At 38.1% G+C, this 21,858-nt stretch overlaps 1 protein-coding gene across 1 annotated transcript; it reads left to right on the forward strand.

Moving 5' to 3' along the window:
• The first annotated feature begins 1,974 nt into the window (after positions 1 to 1,974).
• On the forward strand, positions 1,975 to 21,498 carry adad2 (adenosine deaminase domain containing 2). The gene is given in 10 exon segments (XM_084730364.1): positions 1,975 to 2,052; positions 3,995 to 4,160; positions 6,251 to 6,377; positions 7,716 to 7,854; positions 9,665 to 9,793; positions 10,643 to 10,793; positions 12,097 to 12,267; positions 13,314 to 13,525; positions 15,430 to 15,664; positions 20,793 to 21,498. Coding segments are annotated over 9 exon segments (1,671 nt in total). The 5' UTR covers positions 1,975 to 2,052; positions 3,995 to 4,008; the 3' UTR covers positions 21,148 to 21,498.
• Positions 21,499 to 21,858: the final 360 nt, after the last annotated feature.

The raw sequence follows: 21,858 nt of genomic DNA on the forward strand, positions 1-21,858 counted from the left end.
ATTTCTCTACTGCAAATAATAGACGGCTCAGAGAAGTGTGTGTTTGTGTGTGTGAAAGAGAGAGGTTTAATTTAACAACTGCAAACTCATTTCATCGTGGGAGCTTTTCTGTGCATGCCTTTGGTGTTTATATTGGTATGAATGCTTGTGTGTGTGCAGCGCTACAGATTTAAAATTCATAGAAATCACCAAACCATTCTGTACCTATTTGCTTATTTACTGCATCTATACATAAAACATGACAGATCTCTTTTCATTTCCTCTCATTTCCTATTCAATCTAAATTCCACTGAAATGCTGACATCCACACAGATATGGCAGTGTAAAGGTTTGAAACTATGATATTTACTCAGCTGTGTAAGAGACATGGGTGGACATCTGCCTGGTCATTTCTCATTTCATCTCGTGGTATTTTCAATTGATGCCACAGTTGCATTCAAATATTTGTCTCATTTTATATGCCTATCCAATCATTGGCAACTATCATGTATGTGGAACAAATTAAGTGACACCATTAAAATACTTCTGGTCACCAGCATGTAAAATAGTTACACAACATGATGACTGGACTGCACCGACAAGATTAATTTAATCTAAGATTACCTCTGATCAGAGTTTAACAAAAGGTTTAAAACTGAGCAATTATCTGTTGTACAATTGAAAAGTAATCTCAGTTTAGTAAATCCAAGTTCAGTGGTGTAAGCCAAAATTTAACACTTTACCAATATGGAGATTGTTGCTTACTCAAATTAATATAAATAAATATAAATAAATAAATAAAAAATCGTGTGTGCTGTCGGAACCTATATGTATAAAACAATGGGGGAAACTGCTATGCTCTGTATGCCTTAGCTAGTTAGAAGTTAAAAAGTTATTGTTTGCTAGCTGGCTAAAAACAACAATGACAACAACAAAATGTTACGTTGTTTGCTAGCTAGCTAGTTAGAAATAAAAAACAGTTATTGTTTGTTAGTTAGCTAAAAAGTAAAATAGTTATTAGTTAACACACTTGCTCACTAGTTGGTTCAAAAACAACAGAAAACAGTATATTGTTTCTTGCATTAAACTTAAAACTCAGAAATTTAGTAAAAAACAGTTGCCTTAAATTATTAGCTTTCTCAACCTTTTTCATTTTTTAGTGTATAAACTGTATGAATATTCAGTGTACATGTAGTCAATGGAAATATTTTCCATTCCATTTCCATTCAATTCATCCATTCATTCATCAAGAAAAGACTGAAGACCCAGCTCTTTCGTGAACATCTTTGCACTCGATTAACTGCACAAGATAGTCTTTTAAAAAAAATTCAATGCATCTTATGCACACAATGCATTGTCATTTGCACTGCCTGTAGACACCTACATCCTAATAATTGTAATTATATATATATACATATTTATATATTTATATCAAAAACATCCTTTGCCCCCAGAGTTACCAGTTTCGGCTCCTCAACACGTCCTCTTCCTGGCTGTAGATTCACAGACCGACACCACGGTTGCCTCTAGTCGCTTATAGCAGGGTTGCCAGGTCCGTGTATTCCCCCGGTAACCGGGCTCCTTTTGAAGTGTTGCCGTGGGATGAATGTCTTTTGTCCGCTGGTTGGCCGGAACTATTTTGCATGCAAATTGCATCTATAATATCTATAAAATACACATCCATATTTGAAAATAAATCATTTATTTATCCCTAAATCCTGCCAAACTGGCTCCGGATAAGCTTGTACACATACGCCATTATTTCCGCCTGCCAGGTGCTAGTTTTGTGGTTGGTTTTGTCACGCAAACCTGGCAACTTTGACTTGCTGTTTATACTGAGGAACGGTTACCGACTGAAGGCCGGCTTTTACTAAAACGTGTGTACGGTTTATTTCGCAGTTCTAATCGTTTCACTTCAGAAAAAGTCGTCGCCAAACATTTGCTGTTAGTGTAAGCACTGGCTTTCCTGTCCGAGCAAAAACTCGTTAACGTTAGCTAAAGTTTGTCACATTAGCAAGTCGTTGTAAAGGGTGCTGCTTTTCACAGTGTTTTGGCGTGGATAAAGCGTTTAAGGTAAGTCGGCTAACAGCCTCACTTGGTAACGCTAATTGACGTTAGCTTCGCCGCGGGCTAACGGTGTGTGGTCGTGTCTTGAAGGGAACCGTTAATATGCTAAACTCTCGCGAGATTGGTATGCGATGTTTCTTCACTGTGTACCTTGTACAAATTCGAGCTAATGTTTTCTAACAACGCTGTGGTTAAGATTTGGGCAGCTTTAGGGTCAGAAAACATTTGCTTAATATTAAGGGAAGACCATGGTTTGCGGTAAGATAATCACTCTCCCGTGGTCTTACGCGGTTCTAAGGTTCCCTTCAAGACACGATCTCGCATTTGCTGTCGTTCACCTGTTCTGGTACGTGTCAACTTAAGCTAATAAGCTAGCTAACATAAATCGACAGATGTAGGCTAATTGCTGGTGCATTTGTGTCCTAAAGCTGCACAGTATCTAATCCATGTACTTATTTGCTTTCCACCAAAGGTTACAGGTAATTTTTTATTTATTAATCTTAAGGTTTTTTAAGAGAATCATTTGCTCTAGCAGTGAGAAAGTACTGAGAAAAATTAAAAACTGCTACTTTAATATGTGACGTCTTTGAAAATGTTATTTTTGTCCAACTCTAATATAAAGTACATTTTGAATAACTTGTAAAAAGACAAAAGCATTACATCCTGGCAGTGGAGAAGCTGGAACCAAAAAATATAGGCAGGGGGAAAAATCATAATAAATTGTAATCAAAATAGCTGCAGAATTATTCCTTATTGATTGTCTCAGTTGTTTAATGTTGAATCAAATCAGACTTTGAAAGAAGTGTTAAGTGTGGAATATAGAGTTGCTCAGTTTTAAATATTTATTTATTCACTTATATATTTAATTTAAGGATCTTGTAAAGCTACAATAAATGTTTGTTCTGAGTCTGTCACACCACAGAAATATGTTATTAACCACCCAGCCAAATTTAATTGATTAAAAAAATCGATAAATATATAAAATTAAGTCTCAAAATCATGGAAAAATGAGCAGTTTTCTCTGCTCTGAAATCCTGGGGGCGTTTCCACTCTGCTGTCTCAGTGTCCAACACCGCTGTGACCTGAAAACGACCAGAAACATGAACTCTCTGTCTAGCAGCTTTATTGGACACATTCAGACATGTTTGAGCCACCAGAGTCTGAGGACAGTGACAGAATACTATTTTTTTTCTTCTGTGTGAGATTGTTTGAGCTGAAGTGAACTGCTGGGTTGAGACTGAGAGCTGCTGAAGGTGTATTAGTAACTGACTGACTGAAGTGGTGGTGTTCGTGTGTCGGTTTTGTGGGGCCTTTATAGTCTTGGGGACTATAGCTCCAGCATGACACTGAGCCATGTTTCAGATCTGTCCAAAAAAAAATCCTGAACACAGAAATCGTTAACCGCAGTTAACTGGTCTAACTGCAGAATTCATTATCACAAAGTTCTCAGTGTTTTGACATGTTTTCAACAACATCATCTTCTGACATGTAAAATGTGTTTATAAGAAAAACTCATTTTCCTTCTTGGGTATTTAAATGTTTTCCCTGCTTTCCTGCTTTCTTTTTTGTTCTAATTATTGTAGTGTCCACGCCAGTAACACTGCATCAAAAAATAATATCAGTTGAAGGACACGTGAAGTAAAAATTACAAGAAAAGTGCCTCTGAGAACAACAAAAATAGAACATTCTGGGGCTGTTGTAAAATTAGGTGTTTCGTTATAGAGACCAAAATTAGCACGAGCCAAATGCTGGTAAGATAAGTTAGTGGCTGGTAGTTTTTCTTCTCTGACCAGCTAAAAAATGGCAATCCACTGAGTGGCTGGTAACAGTTGAACCAGCCAGTTGAGAGGTAGACAAAAAAAGTTAACTTTGGACCCTGCTTTGATGATTGTACAGGCACAGATAAAAGCTGCAGCCCTCTGACTAATTTAATTTTATTTTTCCACAGGTTGCTTGAAAACCATGGCGGATCAGGAAGCATTTAAATGCAGTCCAAGAAGAAGTGCTGCTAGTTTTCAGTCACTGCCAGACTTTGAACCAAGCTTGCACCTTTGCCATCCTCTGACCCAAATGACAGATGAAGTGCCCGATTGTAGCAGTGCTACTGGCCTGAGGTAATGAAAACAGTGGCAGTGTTTTATTGCAGCTGCAGGATCATGCATTTGTTGGATGAGCAGCACTGCTGATTATGTGGGTGGGTCCCAAGTGAAATGTGCCAACTTTCCCTGCCAATGTCAAACGATGTATTCTCCTGTTGGCATTGACTCTGTTTTTTTTTTCTGAGCTTTTTGGTGGACTGGATGATTGAACCCTATCAGTGACAGGGAACAAACAAGACATACTGGTGATTTTGCGCTTTATTCATCAAACAGACAAAGTCAACAACAAAGTCAGGGGCTTCGGTAGGTGGTGGAAGAACTGTACACAGCCACAGCAACCTGGCATCTCCTCCTCATGCTGCTGGTCACCACCCTGTCTTTGGCTAAGTCCAAATAATGCTGCAACTTGCTTCTGGGGAACACCACCTTCAACCTGCCCTATACCACAGGCCTTATCCAGGTTGGATAAACGTGGGATGCCAATGCTTGGAGCAGACACACAATGACCACTTCGGTAGAGAGCAGCAACCAGCAAGCCCCATTTAAGCACACAGGATGCAGCAGGTGCTGCCAATCAGGTGCCAGTCATCCAAATCCCCCAAACAACTCAAAACAATAGAGTCAGTGGACTGGTTGCACAGCAGACATTTTGACTTGTCAGAGCAGTGAAAACACAGGTGGATTTGATAACAGTAATTACGTTCAGGTCCATTAAGTGTCCCACTAACAGTGACAGTGAACCAGCATCCACAATAGAAGGACCTCCCCTAAGTGGAATGCAACAATCATTAAAACACCTGCAAGTTTTCTGGCATGACATGTCAAAATGTCTGCTGTGCAGTGAGTCCGTACCAACAGGAGAATACACTATTTGACATTGGGTCCCACCCACATAATATGCTGTGCTCCTTACAAATGGGACATCATTGTAAAGGAAAATTAACAGGCTTTCCAATGACATAAGATACAGTGCTAATAATAACATGAAAACAGAGCCAAGAGGAGGTGTGGAAGTCTAGTTCTGTCTCAGACCACTTGATTTACAAAGGTTATATTGGAATTATTGCTTATTAAAATGTTGCCTACCACATCTTTAAGTTTGGGCCAAAAAGTGCAGTGTGTGGATAGTTGCAGAGTTGCAGTGCATGTTTAGAGGAAATTCTAGACACAAAAAAACATGGGAAAATAGGGCCGTCTAATAGTTGCCCTTTAACTGTTACTCTGTTTCACTTTACTCTAGCCCAAGTACAGAGCCTCTTCTATGAAATGAAGCTGTAACTGATTTTATCAACAGCATTTTGGCTTTTGTTTTGTTGTGGCTACTTGTTATTGAGGTTTCAGATCGGGCAAGTGAGGATCCTGCTGGTTAGTGTGTCCAGTTTAAATTGGGCACACACACAGACACACTGTCAGTTACTGAAGCTCATTAATGAGTGCACCCATAGTTACAGGAGAGCGGACAGCCCACTGGCTCATTTGGTTGTGACTCATGTCATGTACTTGGTTTTGATCCCCGCTGAACCTTTGTTGCCTTACTCATCCTCCTTTTGCATTTTTATTTTCTTCTCTGTCCACTGTAAAATTGGCAGTCAAAACTCTACAGGTGATTAAAGACCAAAATATTCCCAAAAACCTTTGAGAAGGTTTCAGCTGATTACCCGAAATGTAAATGAAGTGGTGTGGTCTCATTTGTGAGTCCACAGGCTATTCCTTCACGCTTCTACTTAAACATGCAGGTAGAGAAATGGTTTATTAGGCACTGGTGAGCCTTGTAATGATGCTTTGAATGTGACCCTCCAGTTTAACCCTCCTTTCCTGCTTGCCTCTTGTCATTCAGGGGGGTTTGCACTAAGAGGAAAACATAACCAAAATATGTCCAGAATTTCAACTACTATTGATTGAAAATGGTTCTGAGGAAAGTGAGTTTAATTTGAGATGTTATTGAACAGTTTAGCTACTGTGGTGTTTATTTGGGATGTGCAAGTGTTCATTTAAATCCATATAGGCATTTTAAGGAATCAGCTGCTCTATTGACAGTTACAATTATTGTTAAATTTGGTCACTGTTTATGTTAACTGTGGTAGGAAAAATCTGTCTATTTCCAGAGACCATGGCCAAGTGAAAGAAGCTTTACTTTCTGAAGGAGGTGACACACCCAGACTGCAGAAGTCCTCCATCCCTAAACTCGGAGATGAACTGGATTCTGGTGGCATCCTAGAAATGGGACATGAGGTAAATACAGTTTTTCACAAGCACTAATACACTAAACCTCATTCATTGAAGTAAATGCTATTGTTGACCACTTTGCAATACAATTGTGTCATTTACTCTTGGGGTGGGGAGTAAAGTTGATTCTCTTAAGTATCGTGAATCTTTTTTTAGGACTCCTGAATCAAATTTTTGATTGCTGAAGCGTTTTTCTTCCCTATACAAATAAGTGGTGCTTAGTCTGTTAGCTCAATGCTAACACATAATGGGAATTCCAGTTAGCGCACTCAGGGAAATTTGCATTATGATTGCGGTATCTTTAACAAATGGATTCATTTTACTTAACATGCTTGACATAAAACGTGTGCTCTTACTTTCAGGCATGTATTTCCTATGGTCTGTAGAAACAAACTAATAACTTCTGATTTCACATTACTAACTTTGTCTATTACTTCACATTGACCAACTACAGTGACCTCAAAGGGTCAGTCCTCTGGTCTGACCTTGCACAGAATGCTGAGGCAGAATGAATATGTCATCTGTATTACTGTATTACTTTCTTGCAGTACTTACAGTGTTCTGTATGTTCTGTGCTAAGCTGTGAATATACTTAAACTTACTTATAAAATGCAAAATGCATTTGTTATACAAAATAATAAGGTTTTTCTGTAGCAACATGCCCTGAAGAGTCAGGTTTTGTAAATGTAGTTTGAATATTCAGTTTTGTTTTTACAGTTTTGAGAAAAAAGAGCACGTTTCAAGAAATGTATCTCAGAAAATGTGAAAAACCATAAATGGAAAGCGGTAAAGTCAGGGTTTCCCACTCCTTACTGGTGCTGCATAGCAAAGACCTTATGTTCGATGTGTGAGGTTATTGTTTAGGCTTTCCCTACTTATTTGATCACAAAAGAGATGCTATCAGCATCTGTCAGTCTTACCTTATCACCTCCAATAGCCAATTTCCTGGGAGAAAACCTTATGTGCAATTCTCAGCTTTCATGTGGAATTTGTCCTTCACAGACAACCTGAAATGATGTGGGGATAAATGACGGTATTAAACCGTATTTGAAAACCTGACATCAAAGTGAAATCTCAACATCTGTGATAATTAACAGCAGATTACTTGACTGGCAAGTGTACCAGTGTTTAATGCCATTATCTAGCTAACTGGAGGCATTCGAACCATCTGCATTCTCACTGTTAATCTCACACTTTACATGATCCATCTTGTGTCATTACTTCTGCAACAATATGTTGACATGTGCTTTCCTAAATTAACGCTGGAAAGATCTGTTCAGGTTTATAAGAGGAGCAAACCCTATTTTTTCCCTATTTTTACCAGATTTTTTTTGTTTTTCTCAGGATGAAGACTCAGATGATGACCCAGCCGTCCTCTCTCTCCCTGACATGTCCCCTGCTGAAAGCATACGCTTGGATGAAAAGCTCCTCCTGGACCAGATCAAGGACTTCAAGAATCCAGATGAGAACACAAAGATTGAAGGTGCAGTCGTAGTCACACAGTGTGCTGTCTGCATTCATTATCTAAGGCTGAACTCATACTGCAGGCAAAAGTGGACCAGATATGATTTTTTTTTTTTGCTCTTATGTGACTGCTTTCTTGTCGTGACAGTGTGAACAGCACAAAAAACACTGGGCCTGATTCACCAACCATTCCTAAGGAGAAATTTCTTCTTAAAGCCCACTTGTGGCATTTTCACAAACATTTTGGCATTCACCAATCGTTTGTTTTTAGAATCTAAAATCTGCAAACACTCAAGAGGAAACATATAGATTTTACTTTTCTTCACTTAACTCCTGATAATTGCACAAAACAATTGGTTATTGTGTTTTCTTCAAGTCAACAGTTGTATAATATTAAGGGATTGAACTTACAAACATATTTTTATCATTTACAATTAATATTATACTAAGAATTATGGTCTTTTAAAATACATAATATGACTTTACAGCATGTTTATATCTTATAAATAATCTCAAGACAGAAACACATGACTTAAAATCAAACAGGTTTCAATGCAAATGTTTAATTTTTACATGTATTAATTTCTGGGGTTGTATAGAATAGCATCTGAGATCAGGACAGCTGAAAAGGGGCCTGTGTGCACCTCTCAGACCGTTGTTACATCAGTGAGAATTATTTTGTAAATGATAATCCGACCCTATTTGGGGTTAAATTTTGCAATGTTTGGTCTGCACTGCAAAAGCAAATGTTTAAATTTTTAATAAACTAAGAACTTAAGTAACACTTTTTAAACACATTGACATGTTGAAAGGCAGAATGCTTATTCAGTAAGATACTCACCCGCTTTTAGGTTTTATTTGTTAGTGTTGAAATGAGTGAGTATTTTTCTTGGTTTTACAGCTGCAGCTTTTAGATGAAATGTAATATCAAATTGTATTAATTCTAAAAAAACAAAACAAAACAGAAGAATCTGGAGGTTTTCTAATTCTGAGATAGGATATGACCTAGGAGATAAAGCCACTGACAATGCTCCACCATCTTTAGATTTTTGTTTGGAAATTCTTGACTTCTCTCTCAACTTCTCTGTGTGTGTTTCCTGTGTGTGTACATGGCTCTACAGTCAAAAACATGTATTGCTTCATTCATTATGCACATTGCCAGGATAGCTACACTGCTAAATCCAAGGAAAAAAGACAAGTTGAAACAGATGGCAAGACAACAGATAGACAGTGGTAAATTACATTTAAAAATTCAAATTTTGGGGTTATTTTATGTCACTGTTATTGCATTGAAGTTTGCAGTATATTGCAGCACTATAATGCAACAGCCATTTTTTATCTGTTCTTCTTAACTGTCATTTTACAGCTTAAAACCTCAGCAATATTCCCAAGTAATTTTGGAAAACGCTTTCTGATATTTATTTAATTCATCCTTTATTTAATCAGAAAGGTCCTATTGAGATACAATATCTGTTCTGCCAGGGAGTCCTGGTCAAGATGGGCAGCAATAAATATGATAAAAAGCTACAGGCAATAGACAACAAACAGACAACAAAAAACAGCACAAAAATATACCAAAACACAAGAAACAGATAAGAAATGTAATGGGATTAGGGGCTAAAAAGAATCCTCGCACTCAAGTGTCAAATCTTTTGGCAATCAAATAACTTGTACACTGAGTGCAGCAGTAGCATATAAAAATGTCACTGTGTCCTGTCGCTAGTATTCTGAAAGGGTTTTTTGAACCGCACTGACATGGTGATATCTAAAATACACTATATCCGTGATTTTATAGCTGTCTTTTGTTTTTGTTTTCATCTTTCCTCTAGTTTGGCGAACTGACTGGCACAAGAATCACATGGCAGTGATAAGCAGCGAGAAGTTTGACCGCCTCCTGAAGATGTGTCCTGCTTTCCAAGGCTGTAAGAGCCACATGGCAGCATTTGTCTTGATAAGAGGTGAGCGCTTTAGGTATGTTTATAAAACTGTTTTTTAATGACCAGTTTTTCTTTACTTATCAGTATTCCTGTGTCTATACAATTTTAACATTTCATAGAATACTTTATTGAGTCATTGTGAAAATATTATATAATTGATGATGAAAATAATGGTTAGTTGCTGTCCCTGTCTGGGACTTCATAAACTGGTCCTGTGCCAGTGGCAGGTCATTATGCAAAGGCAAGTTATGAAAAGAAAGAATGTCATTTTGTATTCTAGTCTGAAATTACAAGGAATTTATTCACAAATAAAGAATATGCAAGTGACATTGACATGCAGTGTGGAAATAAAACCTTTTCATTTAATGCTGAAGCTACTTCAGAACAAATTACTGAAAGCACATTTAGTCATCCCTATGTGTCATCAAAAATAATCTCAACACATTTTTAAAATGTATTACCAATTTTATTACTAAAAGGAAGAAAAAAGGTCTTTTGCTTGCCAGCTCCAACCACGATTCTGACATTTCAATGCTGAAGAGCTTTTCTATTCTTTTTTTTTTAATTCAAGGAAACCTGTCTGATTGACTGTGACCTGAGTCCTTTAGTCGCAAGATTTGAATAGAAACTGACAGCATGTCAACGACATGCTTGCTCTTAGGTCTTTTATATTCTATCTAGGCTTTTAAAATGTGTTGTTAAACACGCGTCATCACTCGTTAGTGTGGCTCACCTCTCAGTTAAATGCCCTTCACACATCATTCTCCAAGTCAATCATATCTCTCTCATCCTGTCTCTAGTGGTTGGTTTTAACTGAAGCGACCGCATTAGTAAGAAATTGTAAAGAAACAGTTTTATTTCCTCCATTAGAAGCCTTGGATACAGGGGGCTGTCCATGTGAGCGTTACGAGGTGGTGGCGTTGGGAGCTGGTCGTTCGAGCTGCAGTAAGTGGCTGTGCTACAATGGGATGATGGTCCACGACTGCCACGCAATCATCATCGCCAGACGGGCTCTCCTGAGGTACCGACTGTCACTGTGCCAAGGGTGAAGAACCACCTCATGCAAAATTCAGTTTGGGTTAGAGAGTAAAGAATGGCCTGTTTCCTAATTTACTACATCCTAAGTTTAAAACTACTACAGGGAATTTATAATAAATATTTTGTTGATTTTGGTTCCTCTACCATAACCACACAATAAAACGTCAGAAATAAAATAACCTAATTAAAAATCTCCTTTTTCTTTTAAACTAACATAACTGCAAATGGAGACTGTTTCATAACTGGTTAAAAACTCTTTGTAATAACTTTAAATCACACTACCTTTCAAAAGTTTGGAATCACCTGTTATATTGATGTTTGTCTTCTCGTCTTTGATACTGGATAATTTAACAGAGATAAAAAAAAAATGTTTATTTAGATACCAAATGTATTATTTACATTTGAAATACTTTTGGCACCAAAAGAAAAAGAACTAAAAGAATAAAAATTCCTTCCAGCTGATGTTCCTTCAGTGTTGCATTACAGGTTGTAACCATTTTTCCCCCAAATACCCTTAGATTTGTTGTTTGTTTTCCAGTCCAGAAAAGCATAAGTGACCCCAGATCATCATTGAACCACAGCAGTACGACTGGGCTCTAAATATTTTGACACTCCGTTTTTCTTTGGGCGCTCTGCAGTTTGCTCCATTGATGGGTTTAAACTGTGATTTGTCAGTTCATATCAGGGGTGGGAGAAAAAAAATCATGTGACCAGACAGTGTTCAGTGACTTTTTCTGTACCAGGACTGTGTGCAAATTAATTTAAAAACAAAACAAAAAAAATGCTAATTTGTACATCTAGGACTTTTCTTTTTTCTGTGGTATTGAAAGTTGAATCGAGAATCTTTTTTTTAATACTGGTATTGTGTCACAGTTGAAAATTCTACTATCTTGACATTTCTACCAAACTTTTTTTTTGCAAACCTTTCATACAAAATAACTTTCTAAAATCTATTAGCATAAAAGACCTTTTAAAAATATAGAGTAGTCCTTTCAGCCATCTGAATATACAGAATCAAGTTTTTGTGGCAAATGATTCCAAACTTTTGAACACTTGGGAATGTGTTTCTTGTGAATATTCATGCTGAAGTCGTATTACATCTTTTTCATTAGTTCATTTGTTAGAGCTGGCAGCCTGGATCACCTCTCTCTCTCCCTCTCTCTCTCTCTCTCTCCCCCTCTCTCTCTCTCTCTCTCTCTCTCTCTCTCTTTGTGTCTGTGCTTGGGATGGGTTGAAAGTGCCGGTGAGGCTCAAAGTGAGAATGTTATTGTCTGGCTTGTGTCCAGGTTTCTGTACAAACAGCTTTTGCTGTTCTTTGATGCTGATCCAAAGGCCAAGGAGAACTGTATTTTTGAGAGTAGTGCAGACAGCCACCAGCTTCAGCTCAAACCCAGCATCAGTCTGCATCTCTATACCAATCAGTGTCCTGAAGGAGCAGCTAAGAACTTCTACTTCAAGTACAGCTCTCCATTTTTCTTTTCTTATGTTTGTACTGTACACTCTTAGAAATAAGGGTTCTTCCTCAAGGGCTGAAGTTGTACCCAGAACCATCTTTGTCTGAAGAACTGTAGAAAAGGGTTCCCAGTAGAACCCTGGGTGGGTTGTAGATAGAACTCTTTGAATGTAAAACGGTTCTGGGTATAACCCCATGAGTGTGTGCTTGGTAAAACCTCCTGGGTGGGTTCTAGATAAAACCCTGGGAATATAAAAAGGTTCTAGGTCGAACTTCCTGGATAGGTTCAAGGTAAAACCTTTGCCAAAAGTTTCTTGGCAGAACCGCTTTGGTGGGTTCTTGGTAAAACCCTTGAAATATAAAAATGTTCTCTGTAAAACTCCCTGGGGTCTTGTTTGGACTCTTAGAACATGGAAAGGTTTTGAATAGAACCTCCAGAGAGGGTTCTTGGTCGAACCATTACACCATAGAAGAGTTCTCTGTAAAATTATAAAATTATATATCTAGAACCATCTGAAGAAGGTGAAACCTTTTACAGATGGATCTAGTTACAACAATTTATGTTGGACTCTAGTTTGGTAGAACTCTCTGGACGTCACATGGAACTTTTATAAACCAGGAACCAAAAAAGATTCACTCATGGGGACGAGCTAAAGAACCCTTTATGGTTCCAGTTAGCGTCCTTATTTCTAAGAGTGTAGGCTTTGTTTTAAGCCCTTATTTTGCTGTGTTTTTAAAATGCCTTGTGATAAAAGGATTTTATTTAATTCTAAAAAAGTTGCATATTATTATTCTTTATTATCAACCTGTCATTGGAACTGGACTGGCAGTTAAATGATCTCTTGTATTAATTCTTATGTTACTTATTTAACTTCAGTGTAATGCACTGTGGTACCTTACATTTTGTAATTAAACCTTTTAAGTACATGAGTGTAACTATCTACATGTTTATGTTTCTCTAGAAGCACTTGTTATAAGTAAATCAAATGTTTGGGCTCTGGGTTTGAATGGTATCTTAATGAGTGAAATACATTGTTATGTCATATTTAGGGGCCCTGCGAACAGTTGGACCGTGATAAAGCTGCAGTATCACGCCAAGGGCCAGCTGGTCCCTGTGGCTTACCTTGACCTGAGTGTCTGGGGGGCCAAAGTCTGCTGCATGTCTGGTAGTGATAAGTTGTGTCGCTGGACCGTCACTGGAGTTCAGGGTGCATTACTGAGCCACTTCATCCAGCCGCTGTACATCACCAGCATGGTGCTAGGTAAAGAGCCTCAAAAGAACAATTATTTGACATTTTAGGAGATATGCTTATTTGATTTGTTGAGATTTATATGAGAAGATTGTGTGCTTGTACAAAGTGTTGGATGTTTGGATGATGTATTGAAAGTCATACCGTCAAGATTTCTTAATACCCTGATACACCACAGTACCACCCAAGCCTAATACAGACGTAAAATCTTTTAATATTCGAAATGAAATGATCTTGTTGTCGTATTTGTCATTCATAGCTAGATAAGTCCTCTGTCAATCTCTTCATCTGGAAATAAGCATTAAATAATCATGATCAAAATATGCAATAAAAGTTAATATGAACAGCTGGTATAATGAACAAAGTAAAAATATGCAGTGAATGCTGTGGGTATAATGGAATTTGCAATTGCATTTATAGTAACAAATTAGATGTGATGATAATGACTTCGAGAGCCTGTAAATGTTTTATTTAGATCCTGAAAGTGCTTCAAAAATGCTTGAAAAAGCTGTACAAACTGTGTAGATATGAAGCCGCAGCCATCGACCACACCAGTGCTTGCCTGTTTGGGCAGTTGACCAATTGGGCAAGTGAAAAACACATGTGATGTCTCTACCCATTTTCCTGTGTTTGTGACTGTGTGGCAGCTCTGATTCCAAACACACTGCACAGTGGAATAACGAGCGCCCATCTTGTTTTTGGCTTACAGTGTTCCTCCAGCCACCTAAAATAGCCATGTTTCTGTTGTGTAACGTCACATTTATTGCCACCTCTGCTTCAGACTTTTATGAAATGACATGAAGTTGCTATACATGACTGTGGATCTGTCCACTTCACTGAGCTCAATGCTAGCTAGTTAGGAGCTGTGAGTCATTATCATTTTGGGTTTTTTTGTTTTTTTTGCTGCTGTGGGGAAAAAAAATCTCGGAGGAAAACGCGATCAGTCATCTGATCCATATTGATTGTTCTTAATGGGTGCAACCTGGTTTCATTCTCCATGATATCAGATGAAATAAGCGTGTTTACATTTTCTAGGGCAAAATCACAGTGAGTAGTATGTTAGCCAGGATAAAAAAAATAAAATAAAATGAAACAGGAGGTGATTTTTATTCTCATTAGTTTAGTTTTGACACTAAACTAATGAGAATACCCACTTCAAAATACTTCACTACAAGTAAAAGTTCTACAATCTAAACTTTATGAAGGTAAAAGTATATAAATGTAATATAATATAACTGTCCAAATCCCTGTTGATTTTCATTTTTAATAAGCCTACATTTTCCATTTCAGACAAGTAATTTTGACTGTCTGGCAAGTAAAAAAACTACTCATATTTGCTCAAAGCGTAAGTGGCTGAAAAAGCTTTGAGAGGGCGGAAACTATTTGTACATTCATGAATTCTTGAATAGTAAATGAAGGCAAGATGGAGAATTTTATGTAAGCCATTTCAACAAGGTATTTTGTATTGTTTTATACATGGCTGGAGGTGGACTTTAATGTCAAGCCTGATTTAACACTGTGAGTGAGCTGTGGAGGTGCTGGTAGGCAGGTTTTGTTAGTTTTGGACAGAACCGGGCTCGGGCTTACAGTCTTGAAATTGGCTGCTGTTTATAGAATATTTAATGTACTGAAATCAACTCTTGGCAAGAAGAAGCACATATCTTAAATATATTATTCCCTTAATTTCAGGTGGAAGTCATAATAAAATTATCCTAAAGTAGTGTTTTATTAATGCAGTAAAACCTTGTATTTTACACTCAGGTGGTACCATACAAAATAAGTGAGAAATTTTTGGAATTAGCAAAGTGAAGCTGTTGAGCTGATATGATGTAATAGCTGTAATGTGAACAGTCACATCAAAGGATTTCTTTTTTTCTATTTAATGTTACATGATTTAAATTCTGCTGTTTATCCAGGGGGGCAGAAGAACTTAAATGAGGAAGTGTCTGATATCACCAACAAGCGGCTGGGTGACGAACTGGAGGGCTTCCTGCCGCCATCCTATAAAAAGCACAACATCATCTTTCTCAGTGGCAACTACGTGGGGCCTGTTGTGGCCTCCTCGCGACACGACGATCTCAGCATCAACTGGTGTTTCGGAGACAAGGACATTGAAGTTCTGGACAGCAGCAAGGGCTTCATCGTTGATGGGTAAGATTCAGATGCATTATACAACAATCGGTCTTTTTGCAAACTGTATGATGTTAAAATTTTACAGATTTTAAGAATTGGGCGGCAACTTGTTCCTGCATCAAAAAATGTGAGGCTAGCAGGCGTGGGGAGTAAACGGGTTACATGTAACAGGATTACACAATTAGGATACAAAAAAATGTGACTGTCTTCTATTATACTGATATATATTCTGCCGTGCTCAGTGCAAACACATTACATAAAGACTCTCATAACACTGCTGTGGTTTCCAGTAACACCACCAAATCTTAAAGCTGCCAATTCATTATCATGATCTCCAGTGAAAAAAAAATGCTTCAGTGGGTGGAATTTCCAACATTATAACCGCACATTAGCTACACTGACCAACTGCAAATGTTAGCTACACACACTATCCGCTAATGTTAGCTACACTAATCAGCTGCTAACAGTAGCTCCACTGACCAATCACTAACATTGTTGCTAATTTTAGTGACACAGACCAACCACTGATGTTAGAAAAACAGATCAACCGCAGTAGTTAGCTAAAAAGACCAACTGTTAATGTTAGCTACACTGAAGAACTGGTAAAGGTAGCAAGACAGACCAACCACTAACTTAAGTTACACCAACCGACCGCTAATGTTACTAAGATAGACCGACTGCTGACATTAGCTACACTGAAATCCAGTCAGCCAGCTAACCTGTCAGTGCCACTACTACTGAAAAAAACATGAAAACAAGAGTAGACTGTCTGGACAAATTATTAATAAACCTACGAAGAACATAAAAATAATTGAAAGTAATCTAGTTACATTACTTTAACAGTGTGATACTTGGATTAGGTTACTGACTGCATTTTTAACAGGAAATTAATAACTCCTTGAGATCCTTGCTTGTCTTGTATCACATGTACGTTGCTTTGGATAAAAGCATCTGCTAGATGAAATTGTCATTGTAAAAAAAGAAAAAAAAGAAATTCTCATTATCTAGAACTGTATCAGAATACATTTTAAAGTAACCTTCTCAACCCTTTAGCCCTGTTTGACGTCCTGTACTCCTTTTGCACAGATCCTTGACCTGACCACTTTACCTCATTTGCAATCCTGCAGCCTCTTCTAGAGACAGAGTAGGACTGCTGGCAGAGTGTGATGCAGTTTGCTTGTTTGACAGTCTCAGTGAGGCCTGGGGCTCCTGCCATCTCTTGGTTTCGGAGCTACAGACAACTGCTGATGTCCAGTAGCTTGAGTGTGACACAGACGGGCCTCTCACTGGAGGCTGTGCCGTCCTTGAGCACAGATTACAGCCAAAAATAGATTTGAGATCCTGCTTGGCGCTCACAGTGCGTACTGTCTGTTTCAGCTTCTGTCCTGTAGCCTGAGCTATTAGTTTTAGGCAACACCGCGGTTTAACGTGTCAGGATGAGCTGTGCAGCATGTTCCAAACAATAAACTATAAATAGAGACAGAAAAATAGGGTCCTGAAAAAGAACAGAATACATTTAAGGGCATGAATACAGGACATAAAGTGAGCAGAGGAGGTGAAGAGGAATTGAAAGGATGTCAAGAACACCTACTGAAAAAAAAAGCTCCCAAATTATAGTGTGAAAACAAAAGGAATCACATGAGACTACTTTAGTTTGGTGATGTAGAAGTGTAGGATGCCAATTATTCTTCTTTTAGCTTTGGTTTTCAACACTGAGGCAATTATTTCCTAAAAATCTTGGATTGTGCCCAAATCTCTTGCATTCTGGCAAGAAGAATCCATTATACACTCTTAGAAATAAGTGTTACAAAAGGGTTTCGCCCAGAACCATTTGCCTCTGAGGAACCCTTTTTTGAAGAGAGGGTTCATCAAGGGTTTTTTTGAACCATAATATAAAAGGGTTCTCAGTAAACACCCCTGGGTTGGTTCTACATAAAACCCATGGAGTGTTAAAGGGTTCTCGGTAAAACACCCTGAATGAGTTCTGGATAAAAATCATTGGAATATGAAAAGGTTCTCTGTTGAACCCCCTGAGTCTGTTCTTGATAAAACTCTTGGAATGTAAACAGGTTCTTGGTAAAACCTCCTGGGTATTTTCTAGATAAAACCCTTGGACTAATAAAAGGTTCTCAGTAGAACTTCCTGAGTGGGTTCCAGATGATATCCTTGGGATATAAAAAAAAGTTCTCGATAGAACCCCCAGAGTGTGATCTAGATAAAACCCTTGGAGTATGAAAAGCTTCTTGGTAGAACCCCAAGGGTGTGTTCTAGATAAAATCCTTTGAATATGAAAAGGTTCTCAGAAGAACCTCCTGAGTGGGTTCCAATTAAAACCCTAGGAATGTAAAAAGGTTCTCAGTAGAACCCACTGACATTGATCTGGATAAAACCCTTGGAATATAAAAAGAACCACTATTGGTGGGTTCCTGTTGGCATGGTTTTGAATGGGGTTCTGGGTCAAACCATTACACCATAGAAGGGTTCTCTGTAAAACTATACCTACCTTGTTTCTAGTTACAACCGTTTATGTTGGGCTCTAGTTGGGTAGTAACTCTCTGGGCTCCATGAGGAACCATGGTTCTGGGTCGAACCATTACACCATAGAAGGGTTATTTGTAGAACTATATATCTAGAACCATCTTAAAAAGGTGGTATCTTTTTGTTGGTTCTACATATAATACTTGATTTTTCTGTTCTAGGTAGAACTCTCTGAAAGGGCTCCAAGTGGAACCTTTATAAAAGGTTCTATCAGCAACCAGAAAGGGTTCTCCTGTTGGGACAAACTGAAGAACCCTTTATGGTTCTTGTTAGGACCTTTATTTCTCAGAGTGTATGTAGAAAGTATTAGTAATAAAAAAGGAAGTTTCAGTGGATTGAGGAATATTGTGAGCTGCAGATATTTCAGTGATGTTGAAACAGACGTTAAAATGATTTGATGTCAGTCACTCTGCACAGCCGTCTGTTAATGTCAGCCTCTATCAATGCTGTCATATTTAATACGACCCCCAAAACTTTGTCTTTATTGGAAACACTGGCCTTCTCAGCGCTGGTCTGCTCCCCAGGGCTCAGTGGTAAGTGCTGCCTGCGGGAAACTCTGCCTTCTTTCACCACGCTTAACATTTTGCCGTAGCAGCACAGAAGAAGAATTGTGCTGCCAAACATATTTTTGTGTTCAGCAGCACGGCTGAGAGCCTGAAGCAGCAACTGCATCCTCCAAAATAGTGTTGGAGGTGGTAACATTGTTAAAAGCGAGTCACTAAATGCAGAACACACAATTTTCACATCTACAGTTTTAGGTCTTCGGAGTTGATACTTCAAGGCTCATCATCCACCCCTCACTGCTGCTAATTAAATGGCTAGCTTCTTTGTGATTCATCGTGGGGGAGTGTGTAAGTGTTACAGTACATGTACTGCAAAACAAATCTACGCATTCAATAAACAAGAAGGTGCCACTTTTTCACTGCTAACTCTAATTGAGATAATCAGCTTTTTTTTAGTGCATTTGCATTGTATATTGTAGCTGGATACAATGTGTGCATCTTAAGTAAGACTGCAAAAGAAGGCGACAAACTGATGTATATGGAACAACATGGAGAGTAAACTGTGGGGCTGGGATGATCACAATACTCGGGTGCCAATTCTATATGTATTGCAATTCAATATTACATCTTTTTTGTGATTTTTGTATGCTTTTCAAACAATAGATCATGGGAAACAGTTGAATCATACACTTTGAGAGACTGTCATATTTCCAAAAGCACTGTGTCAAGTCAGCCAGTCTTTGAGTTTTATTTCAGCAGCTCCATTGCTATATTGCATATAAAAGTAGTAAATTAAATACTTCATGAAGTAAACTTGAGTTCTTTCTGCTCATCAAGCTGGTGCCATAAATAAAATAAGACGTTAGGCCAAAGTAAATAAAGCCCCTGAAAACTGCGGTCAGCACAATGTGAACATTAAAATTAAAACTAAACAGTAGTTGTATTTTGAGTTTTGACCCTCTGAGGTTGCTGTAGCTGGTCAGTGTTGTGTGTTGAAGTAATAGACTGAGTTAGCAATGTGAAGTCAGCAGCTATTAATATTAGAGGAAATGCCTCAAGATCTGAACACACATCATTTTATGTTCAGCATGTCAAGTAAAACAAATCTGTTTGTTAAAATAATACTACCACGATCACGATGCCAAGTTCCATTAGCACGTCAATGGGAATTCTCATAATGTGTTAGCATCGAGCTAACAAAAAACTGCTAGTTTATATAAATAACAGTGCAGAATCAAAAATAGGGTTGTCTGGCATCAATATCAGAAAAGGTCTTCATACCTACCTGATATACGGGATCAGTATGCAAGTCTCTGCACCAATCCAATACTAGTGCTAATTTATTAGCTGTGAAATGGGACTACTTCCTAGCAGCTTCCCTTGAGCCAAATTTTATAGTCAGTGGAGAAGAGAAAACTTTACCTTGTTATGTAATAAACTCTGCCTTATTATAGCCAACTCATGGTCAGCAAGAAGCCAGCGGATTGTCAGTTTCCCACTCGCTGCAAATCTGACTGACTGATCAACAGTTAAGTCATTATCCAGTGTATATATCGTACATAATCTTTGTTGTTGAACTGTGGCTATAGACGCTGATTTTTTCTTTTTTCCTGATCTGGTTTGCTTTTGTGGGGATCCGCGGTAAAACCAGAACAAGACTTCATGAGTTGTCTCTCTTTTGTGATTGCAAAAACAAAAAGGACTGTTTACTAAATGGACTGACTGGTATTGGATGAGTACTTGGTACTGACCAATACACAAACTTTAGCCATCAGAATCGGTATTGGGAAAGAAAAAATCATATTGAAACATCTCTTATTCAAAACTGGCTTTGCAAATATTTGCTATGAGGTTGGAAATACATTCAAATAATTGGTAAGACCTTTAATGAAAACATGCATTGGGGTTTGGTGAGAAATGTTGAGGTAAAAAAAGATTTCTAATGAAGACAAGGCATGTTTATAGTTTCCCTTGAGTTTTTATATAAGTATATTTGAAATACACTAATACAGTAGCTAATAACTCATATAAATATCATAAGGCAGTCAGTACATGTATAGGAAAGCGTTCACTGGGATATTCGCTATGATGCGCTTGTTTCCCAGCTCTCCGTCTGTGAGTGGACCAGGCCTCTCCAGCAGACTTTGCAAGAGAGCCCTCTACAGTTACTTCCTCCGAGTTGCACAGCTGGGTGGGCACAGCTATCTGCTGGATCTCCCCACCTACCACAGTGTCAAGGTGTGTGTCGCCTACAGATACAGATCCTATGAACACTGCAGGGCGTTCGCCAGCTGCTGTTTGTCGACAGATGTGATGCATGATGTTGCGAATGATTTTTTTGTTTTCTAGGACGACGCCGCTGCCTACCAGACAGTCAAAGATCTGGTCAAGCAGCAGTTTCTGAGCAGCCATGCAGGTCCCTGGAATTCAAAAAAGCTGGTTGACTGTTTCAGCACTTGAATGTGCTTCAACTAACGAGACAGAAGTTTGAAGAAGTTTGTCCAAGTTCCTCTGGACGTTTTGTTTACTGCTGTTCTGTGCACTTTAACTGATTGCCCTCAACAGTAATTCTAGTTTTATTTTATGTATAACATTGTTGTTTTCAGTTTGTGTAGGTGTTTGAGAAAAATAAAAGAGACCCTGCTGTTGTGCACCAGTGAAGTGATCATTTTGAATGAGTTGTGGGTGGAAAAAACATTGGTTATAGGCTTACATTTTTTCTGCCCTGTCAAGTGGAATCAAGCAGCATTATCACGCTGTCGCTTAAAGGTCAAAAGTGTGTTCTGATTATTAAACAAAGGATTTTGTGTTGCTGTTTGTGGCTTCTTTTGTGTTTAGTTTCATTCACTGTCAGATGATTTCAACCATACAGACATCTTTTTTATTCTGATTGTTGTACAGAGGTGGAGGTACTCAAAGTATAAAAGTACAGAGTTGCCCTCAGAGGAAAATTTCTACCAGCTATTTCTGTGAAAAGCTAACTGAACCTCAACTTTTCTCTTTGGTCCAGTCTCTGACATTTTTGTTGTGACTTTTGTGACTAATTCATTTTGTTACATCTTTTATGCCATTTTCATCTTGTTCCATAATTTACATCATTATTACCACTTTAATGTTTTCGTCTTGTTACATCTTTTATGCCGTTTTCGTCTTGTTACATCTTTTACATCT

This window comes from Lutjanus erythropterus, chromosome 11 (genome assembly GCF_056507025.1).
Source record: "Lutjanus erythropterus isolate fLutEry1 chromosome 11, fLutEry1.hap2, whole genome shotgun sequence".
In the NCBI taxonomy this organism is placed as follows: domain Eukaryota; kingdom Metazoa; phylum Chordata; class Actinopteri; order Lutjaniformes; family Lutjanidae; genus Lutjanus; species Lutjanus erythropterus.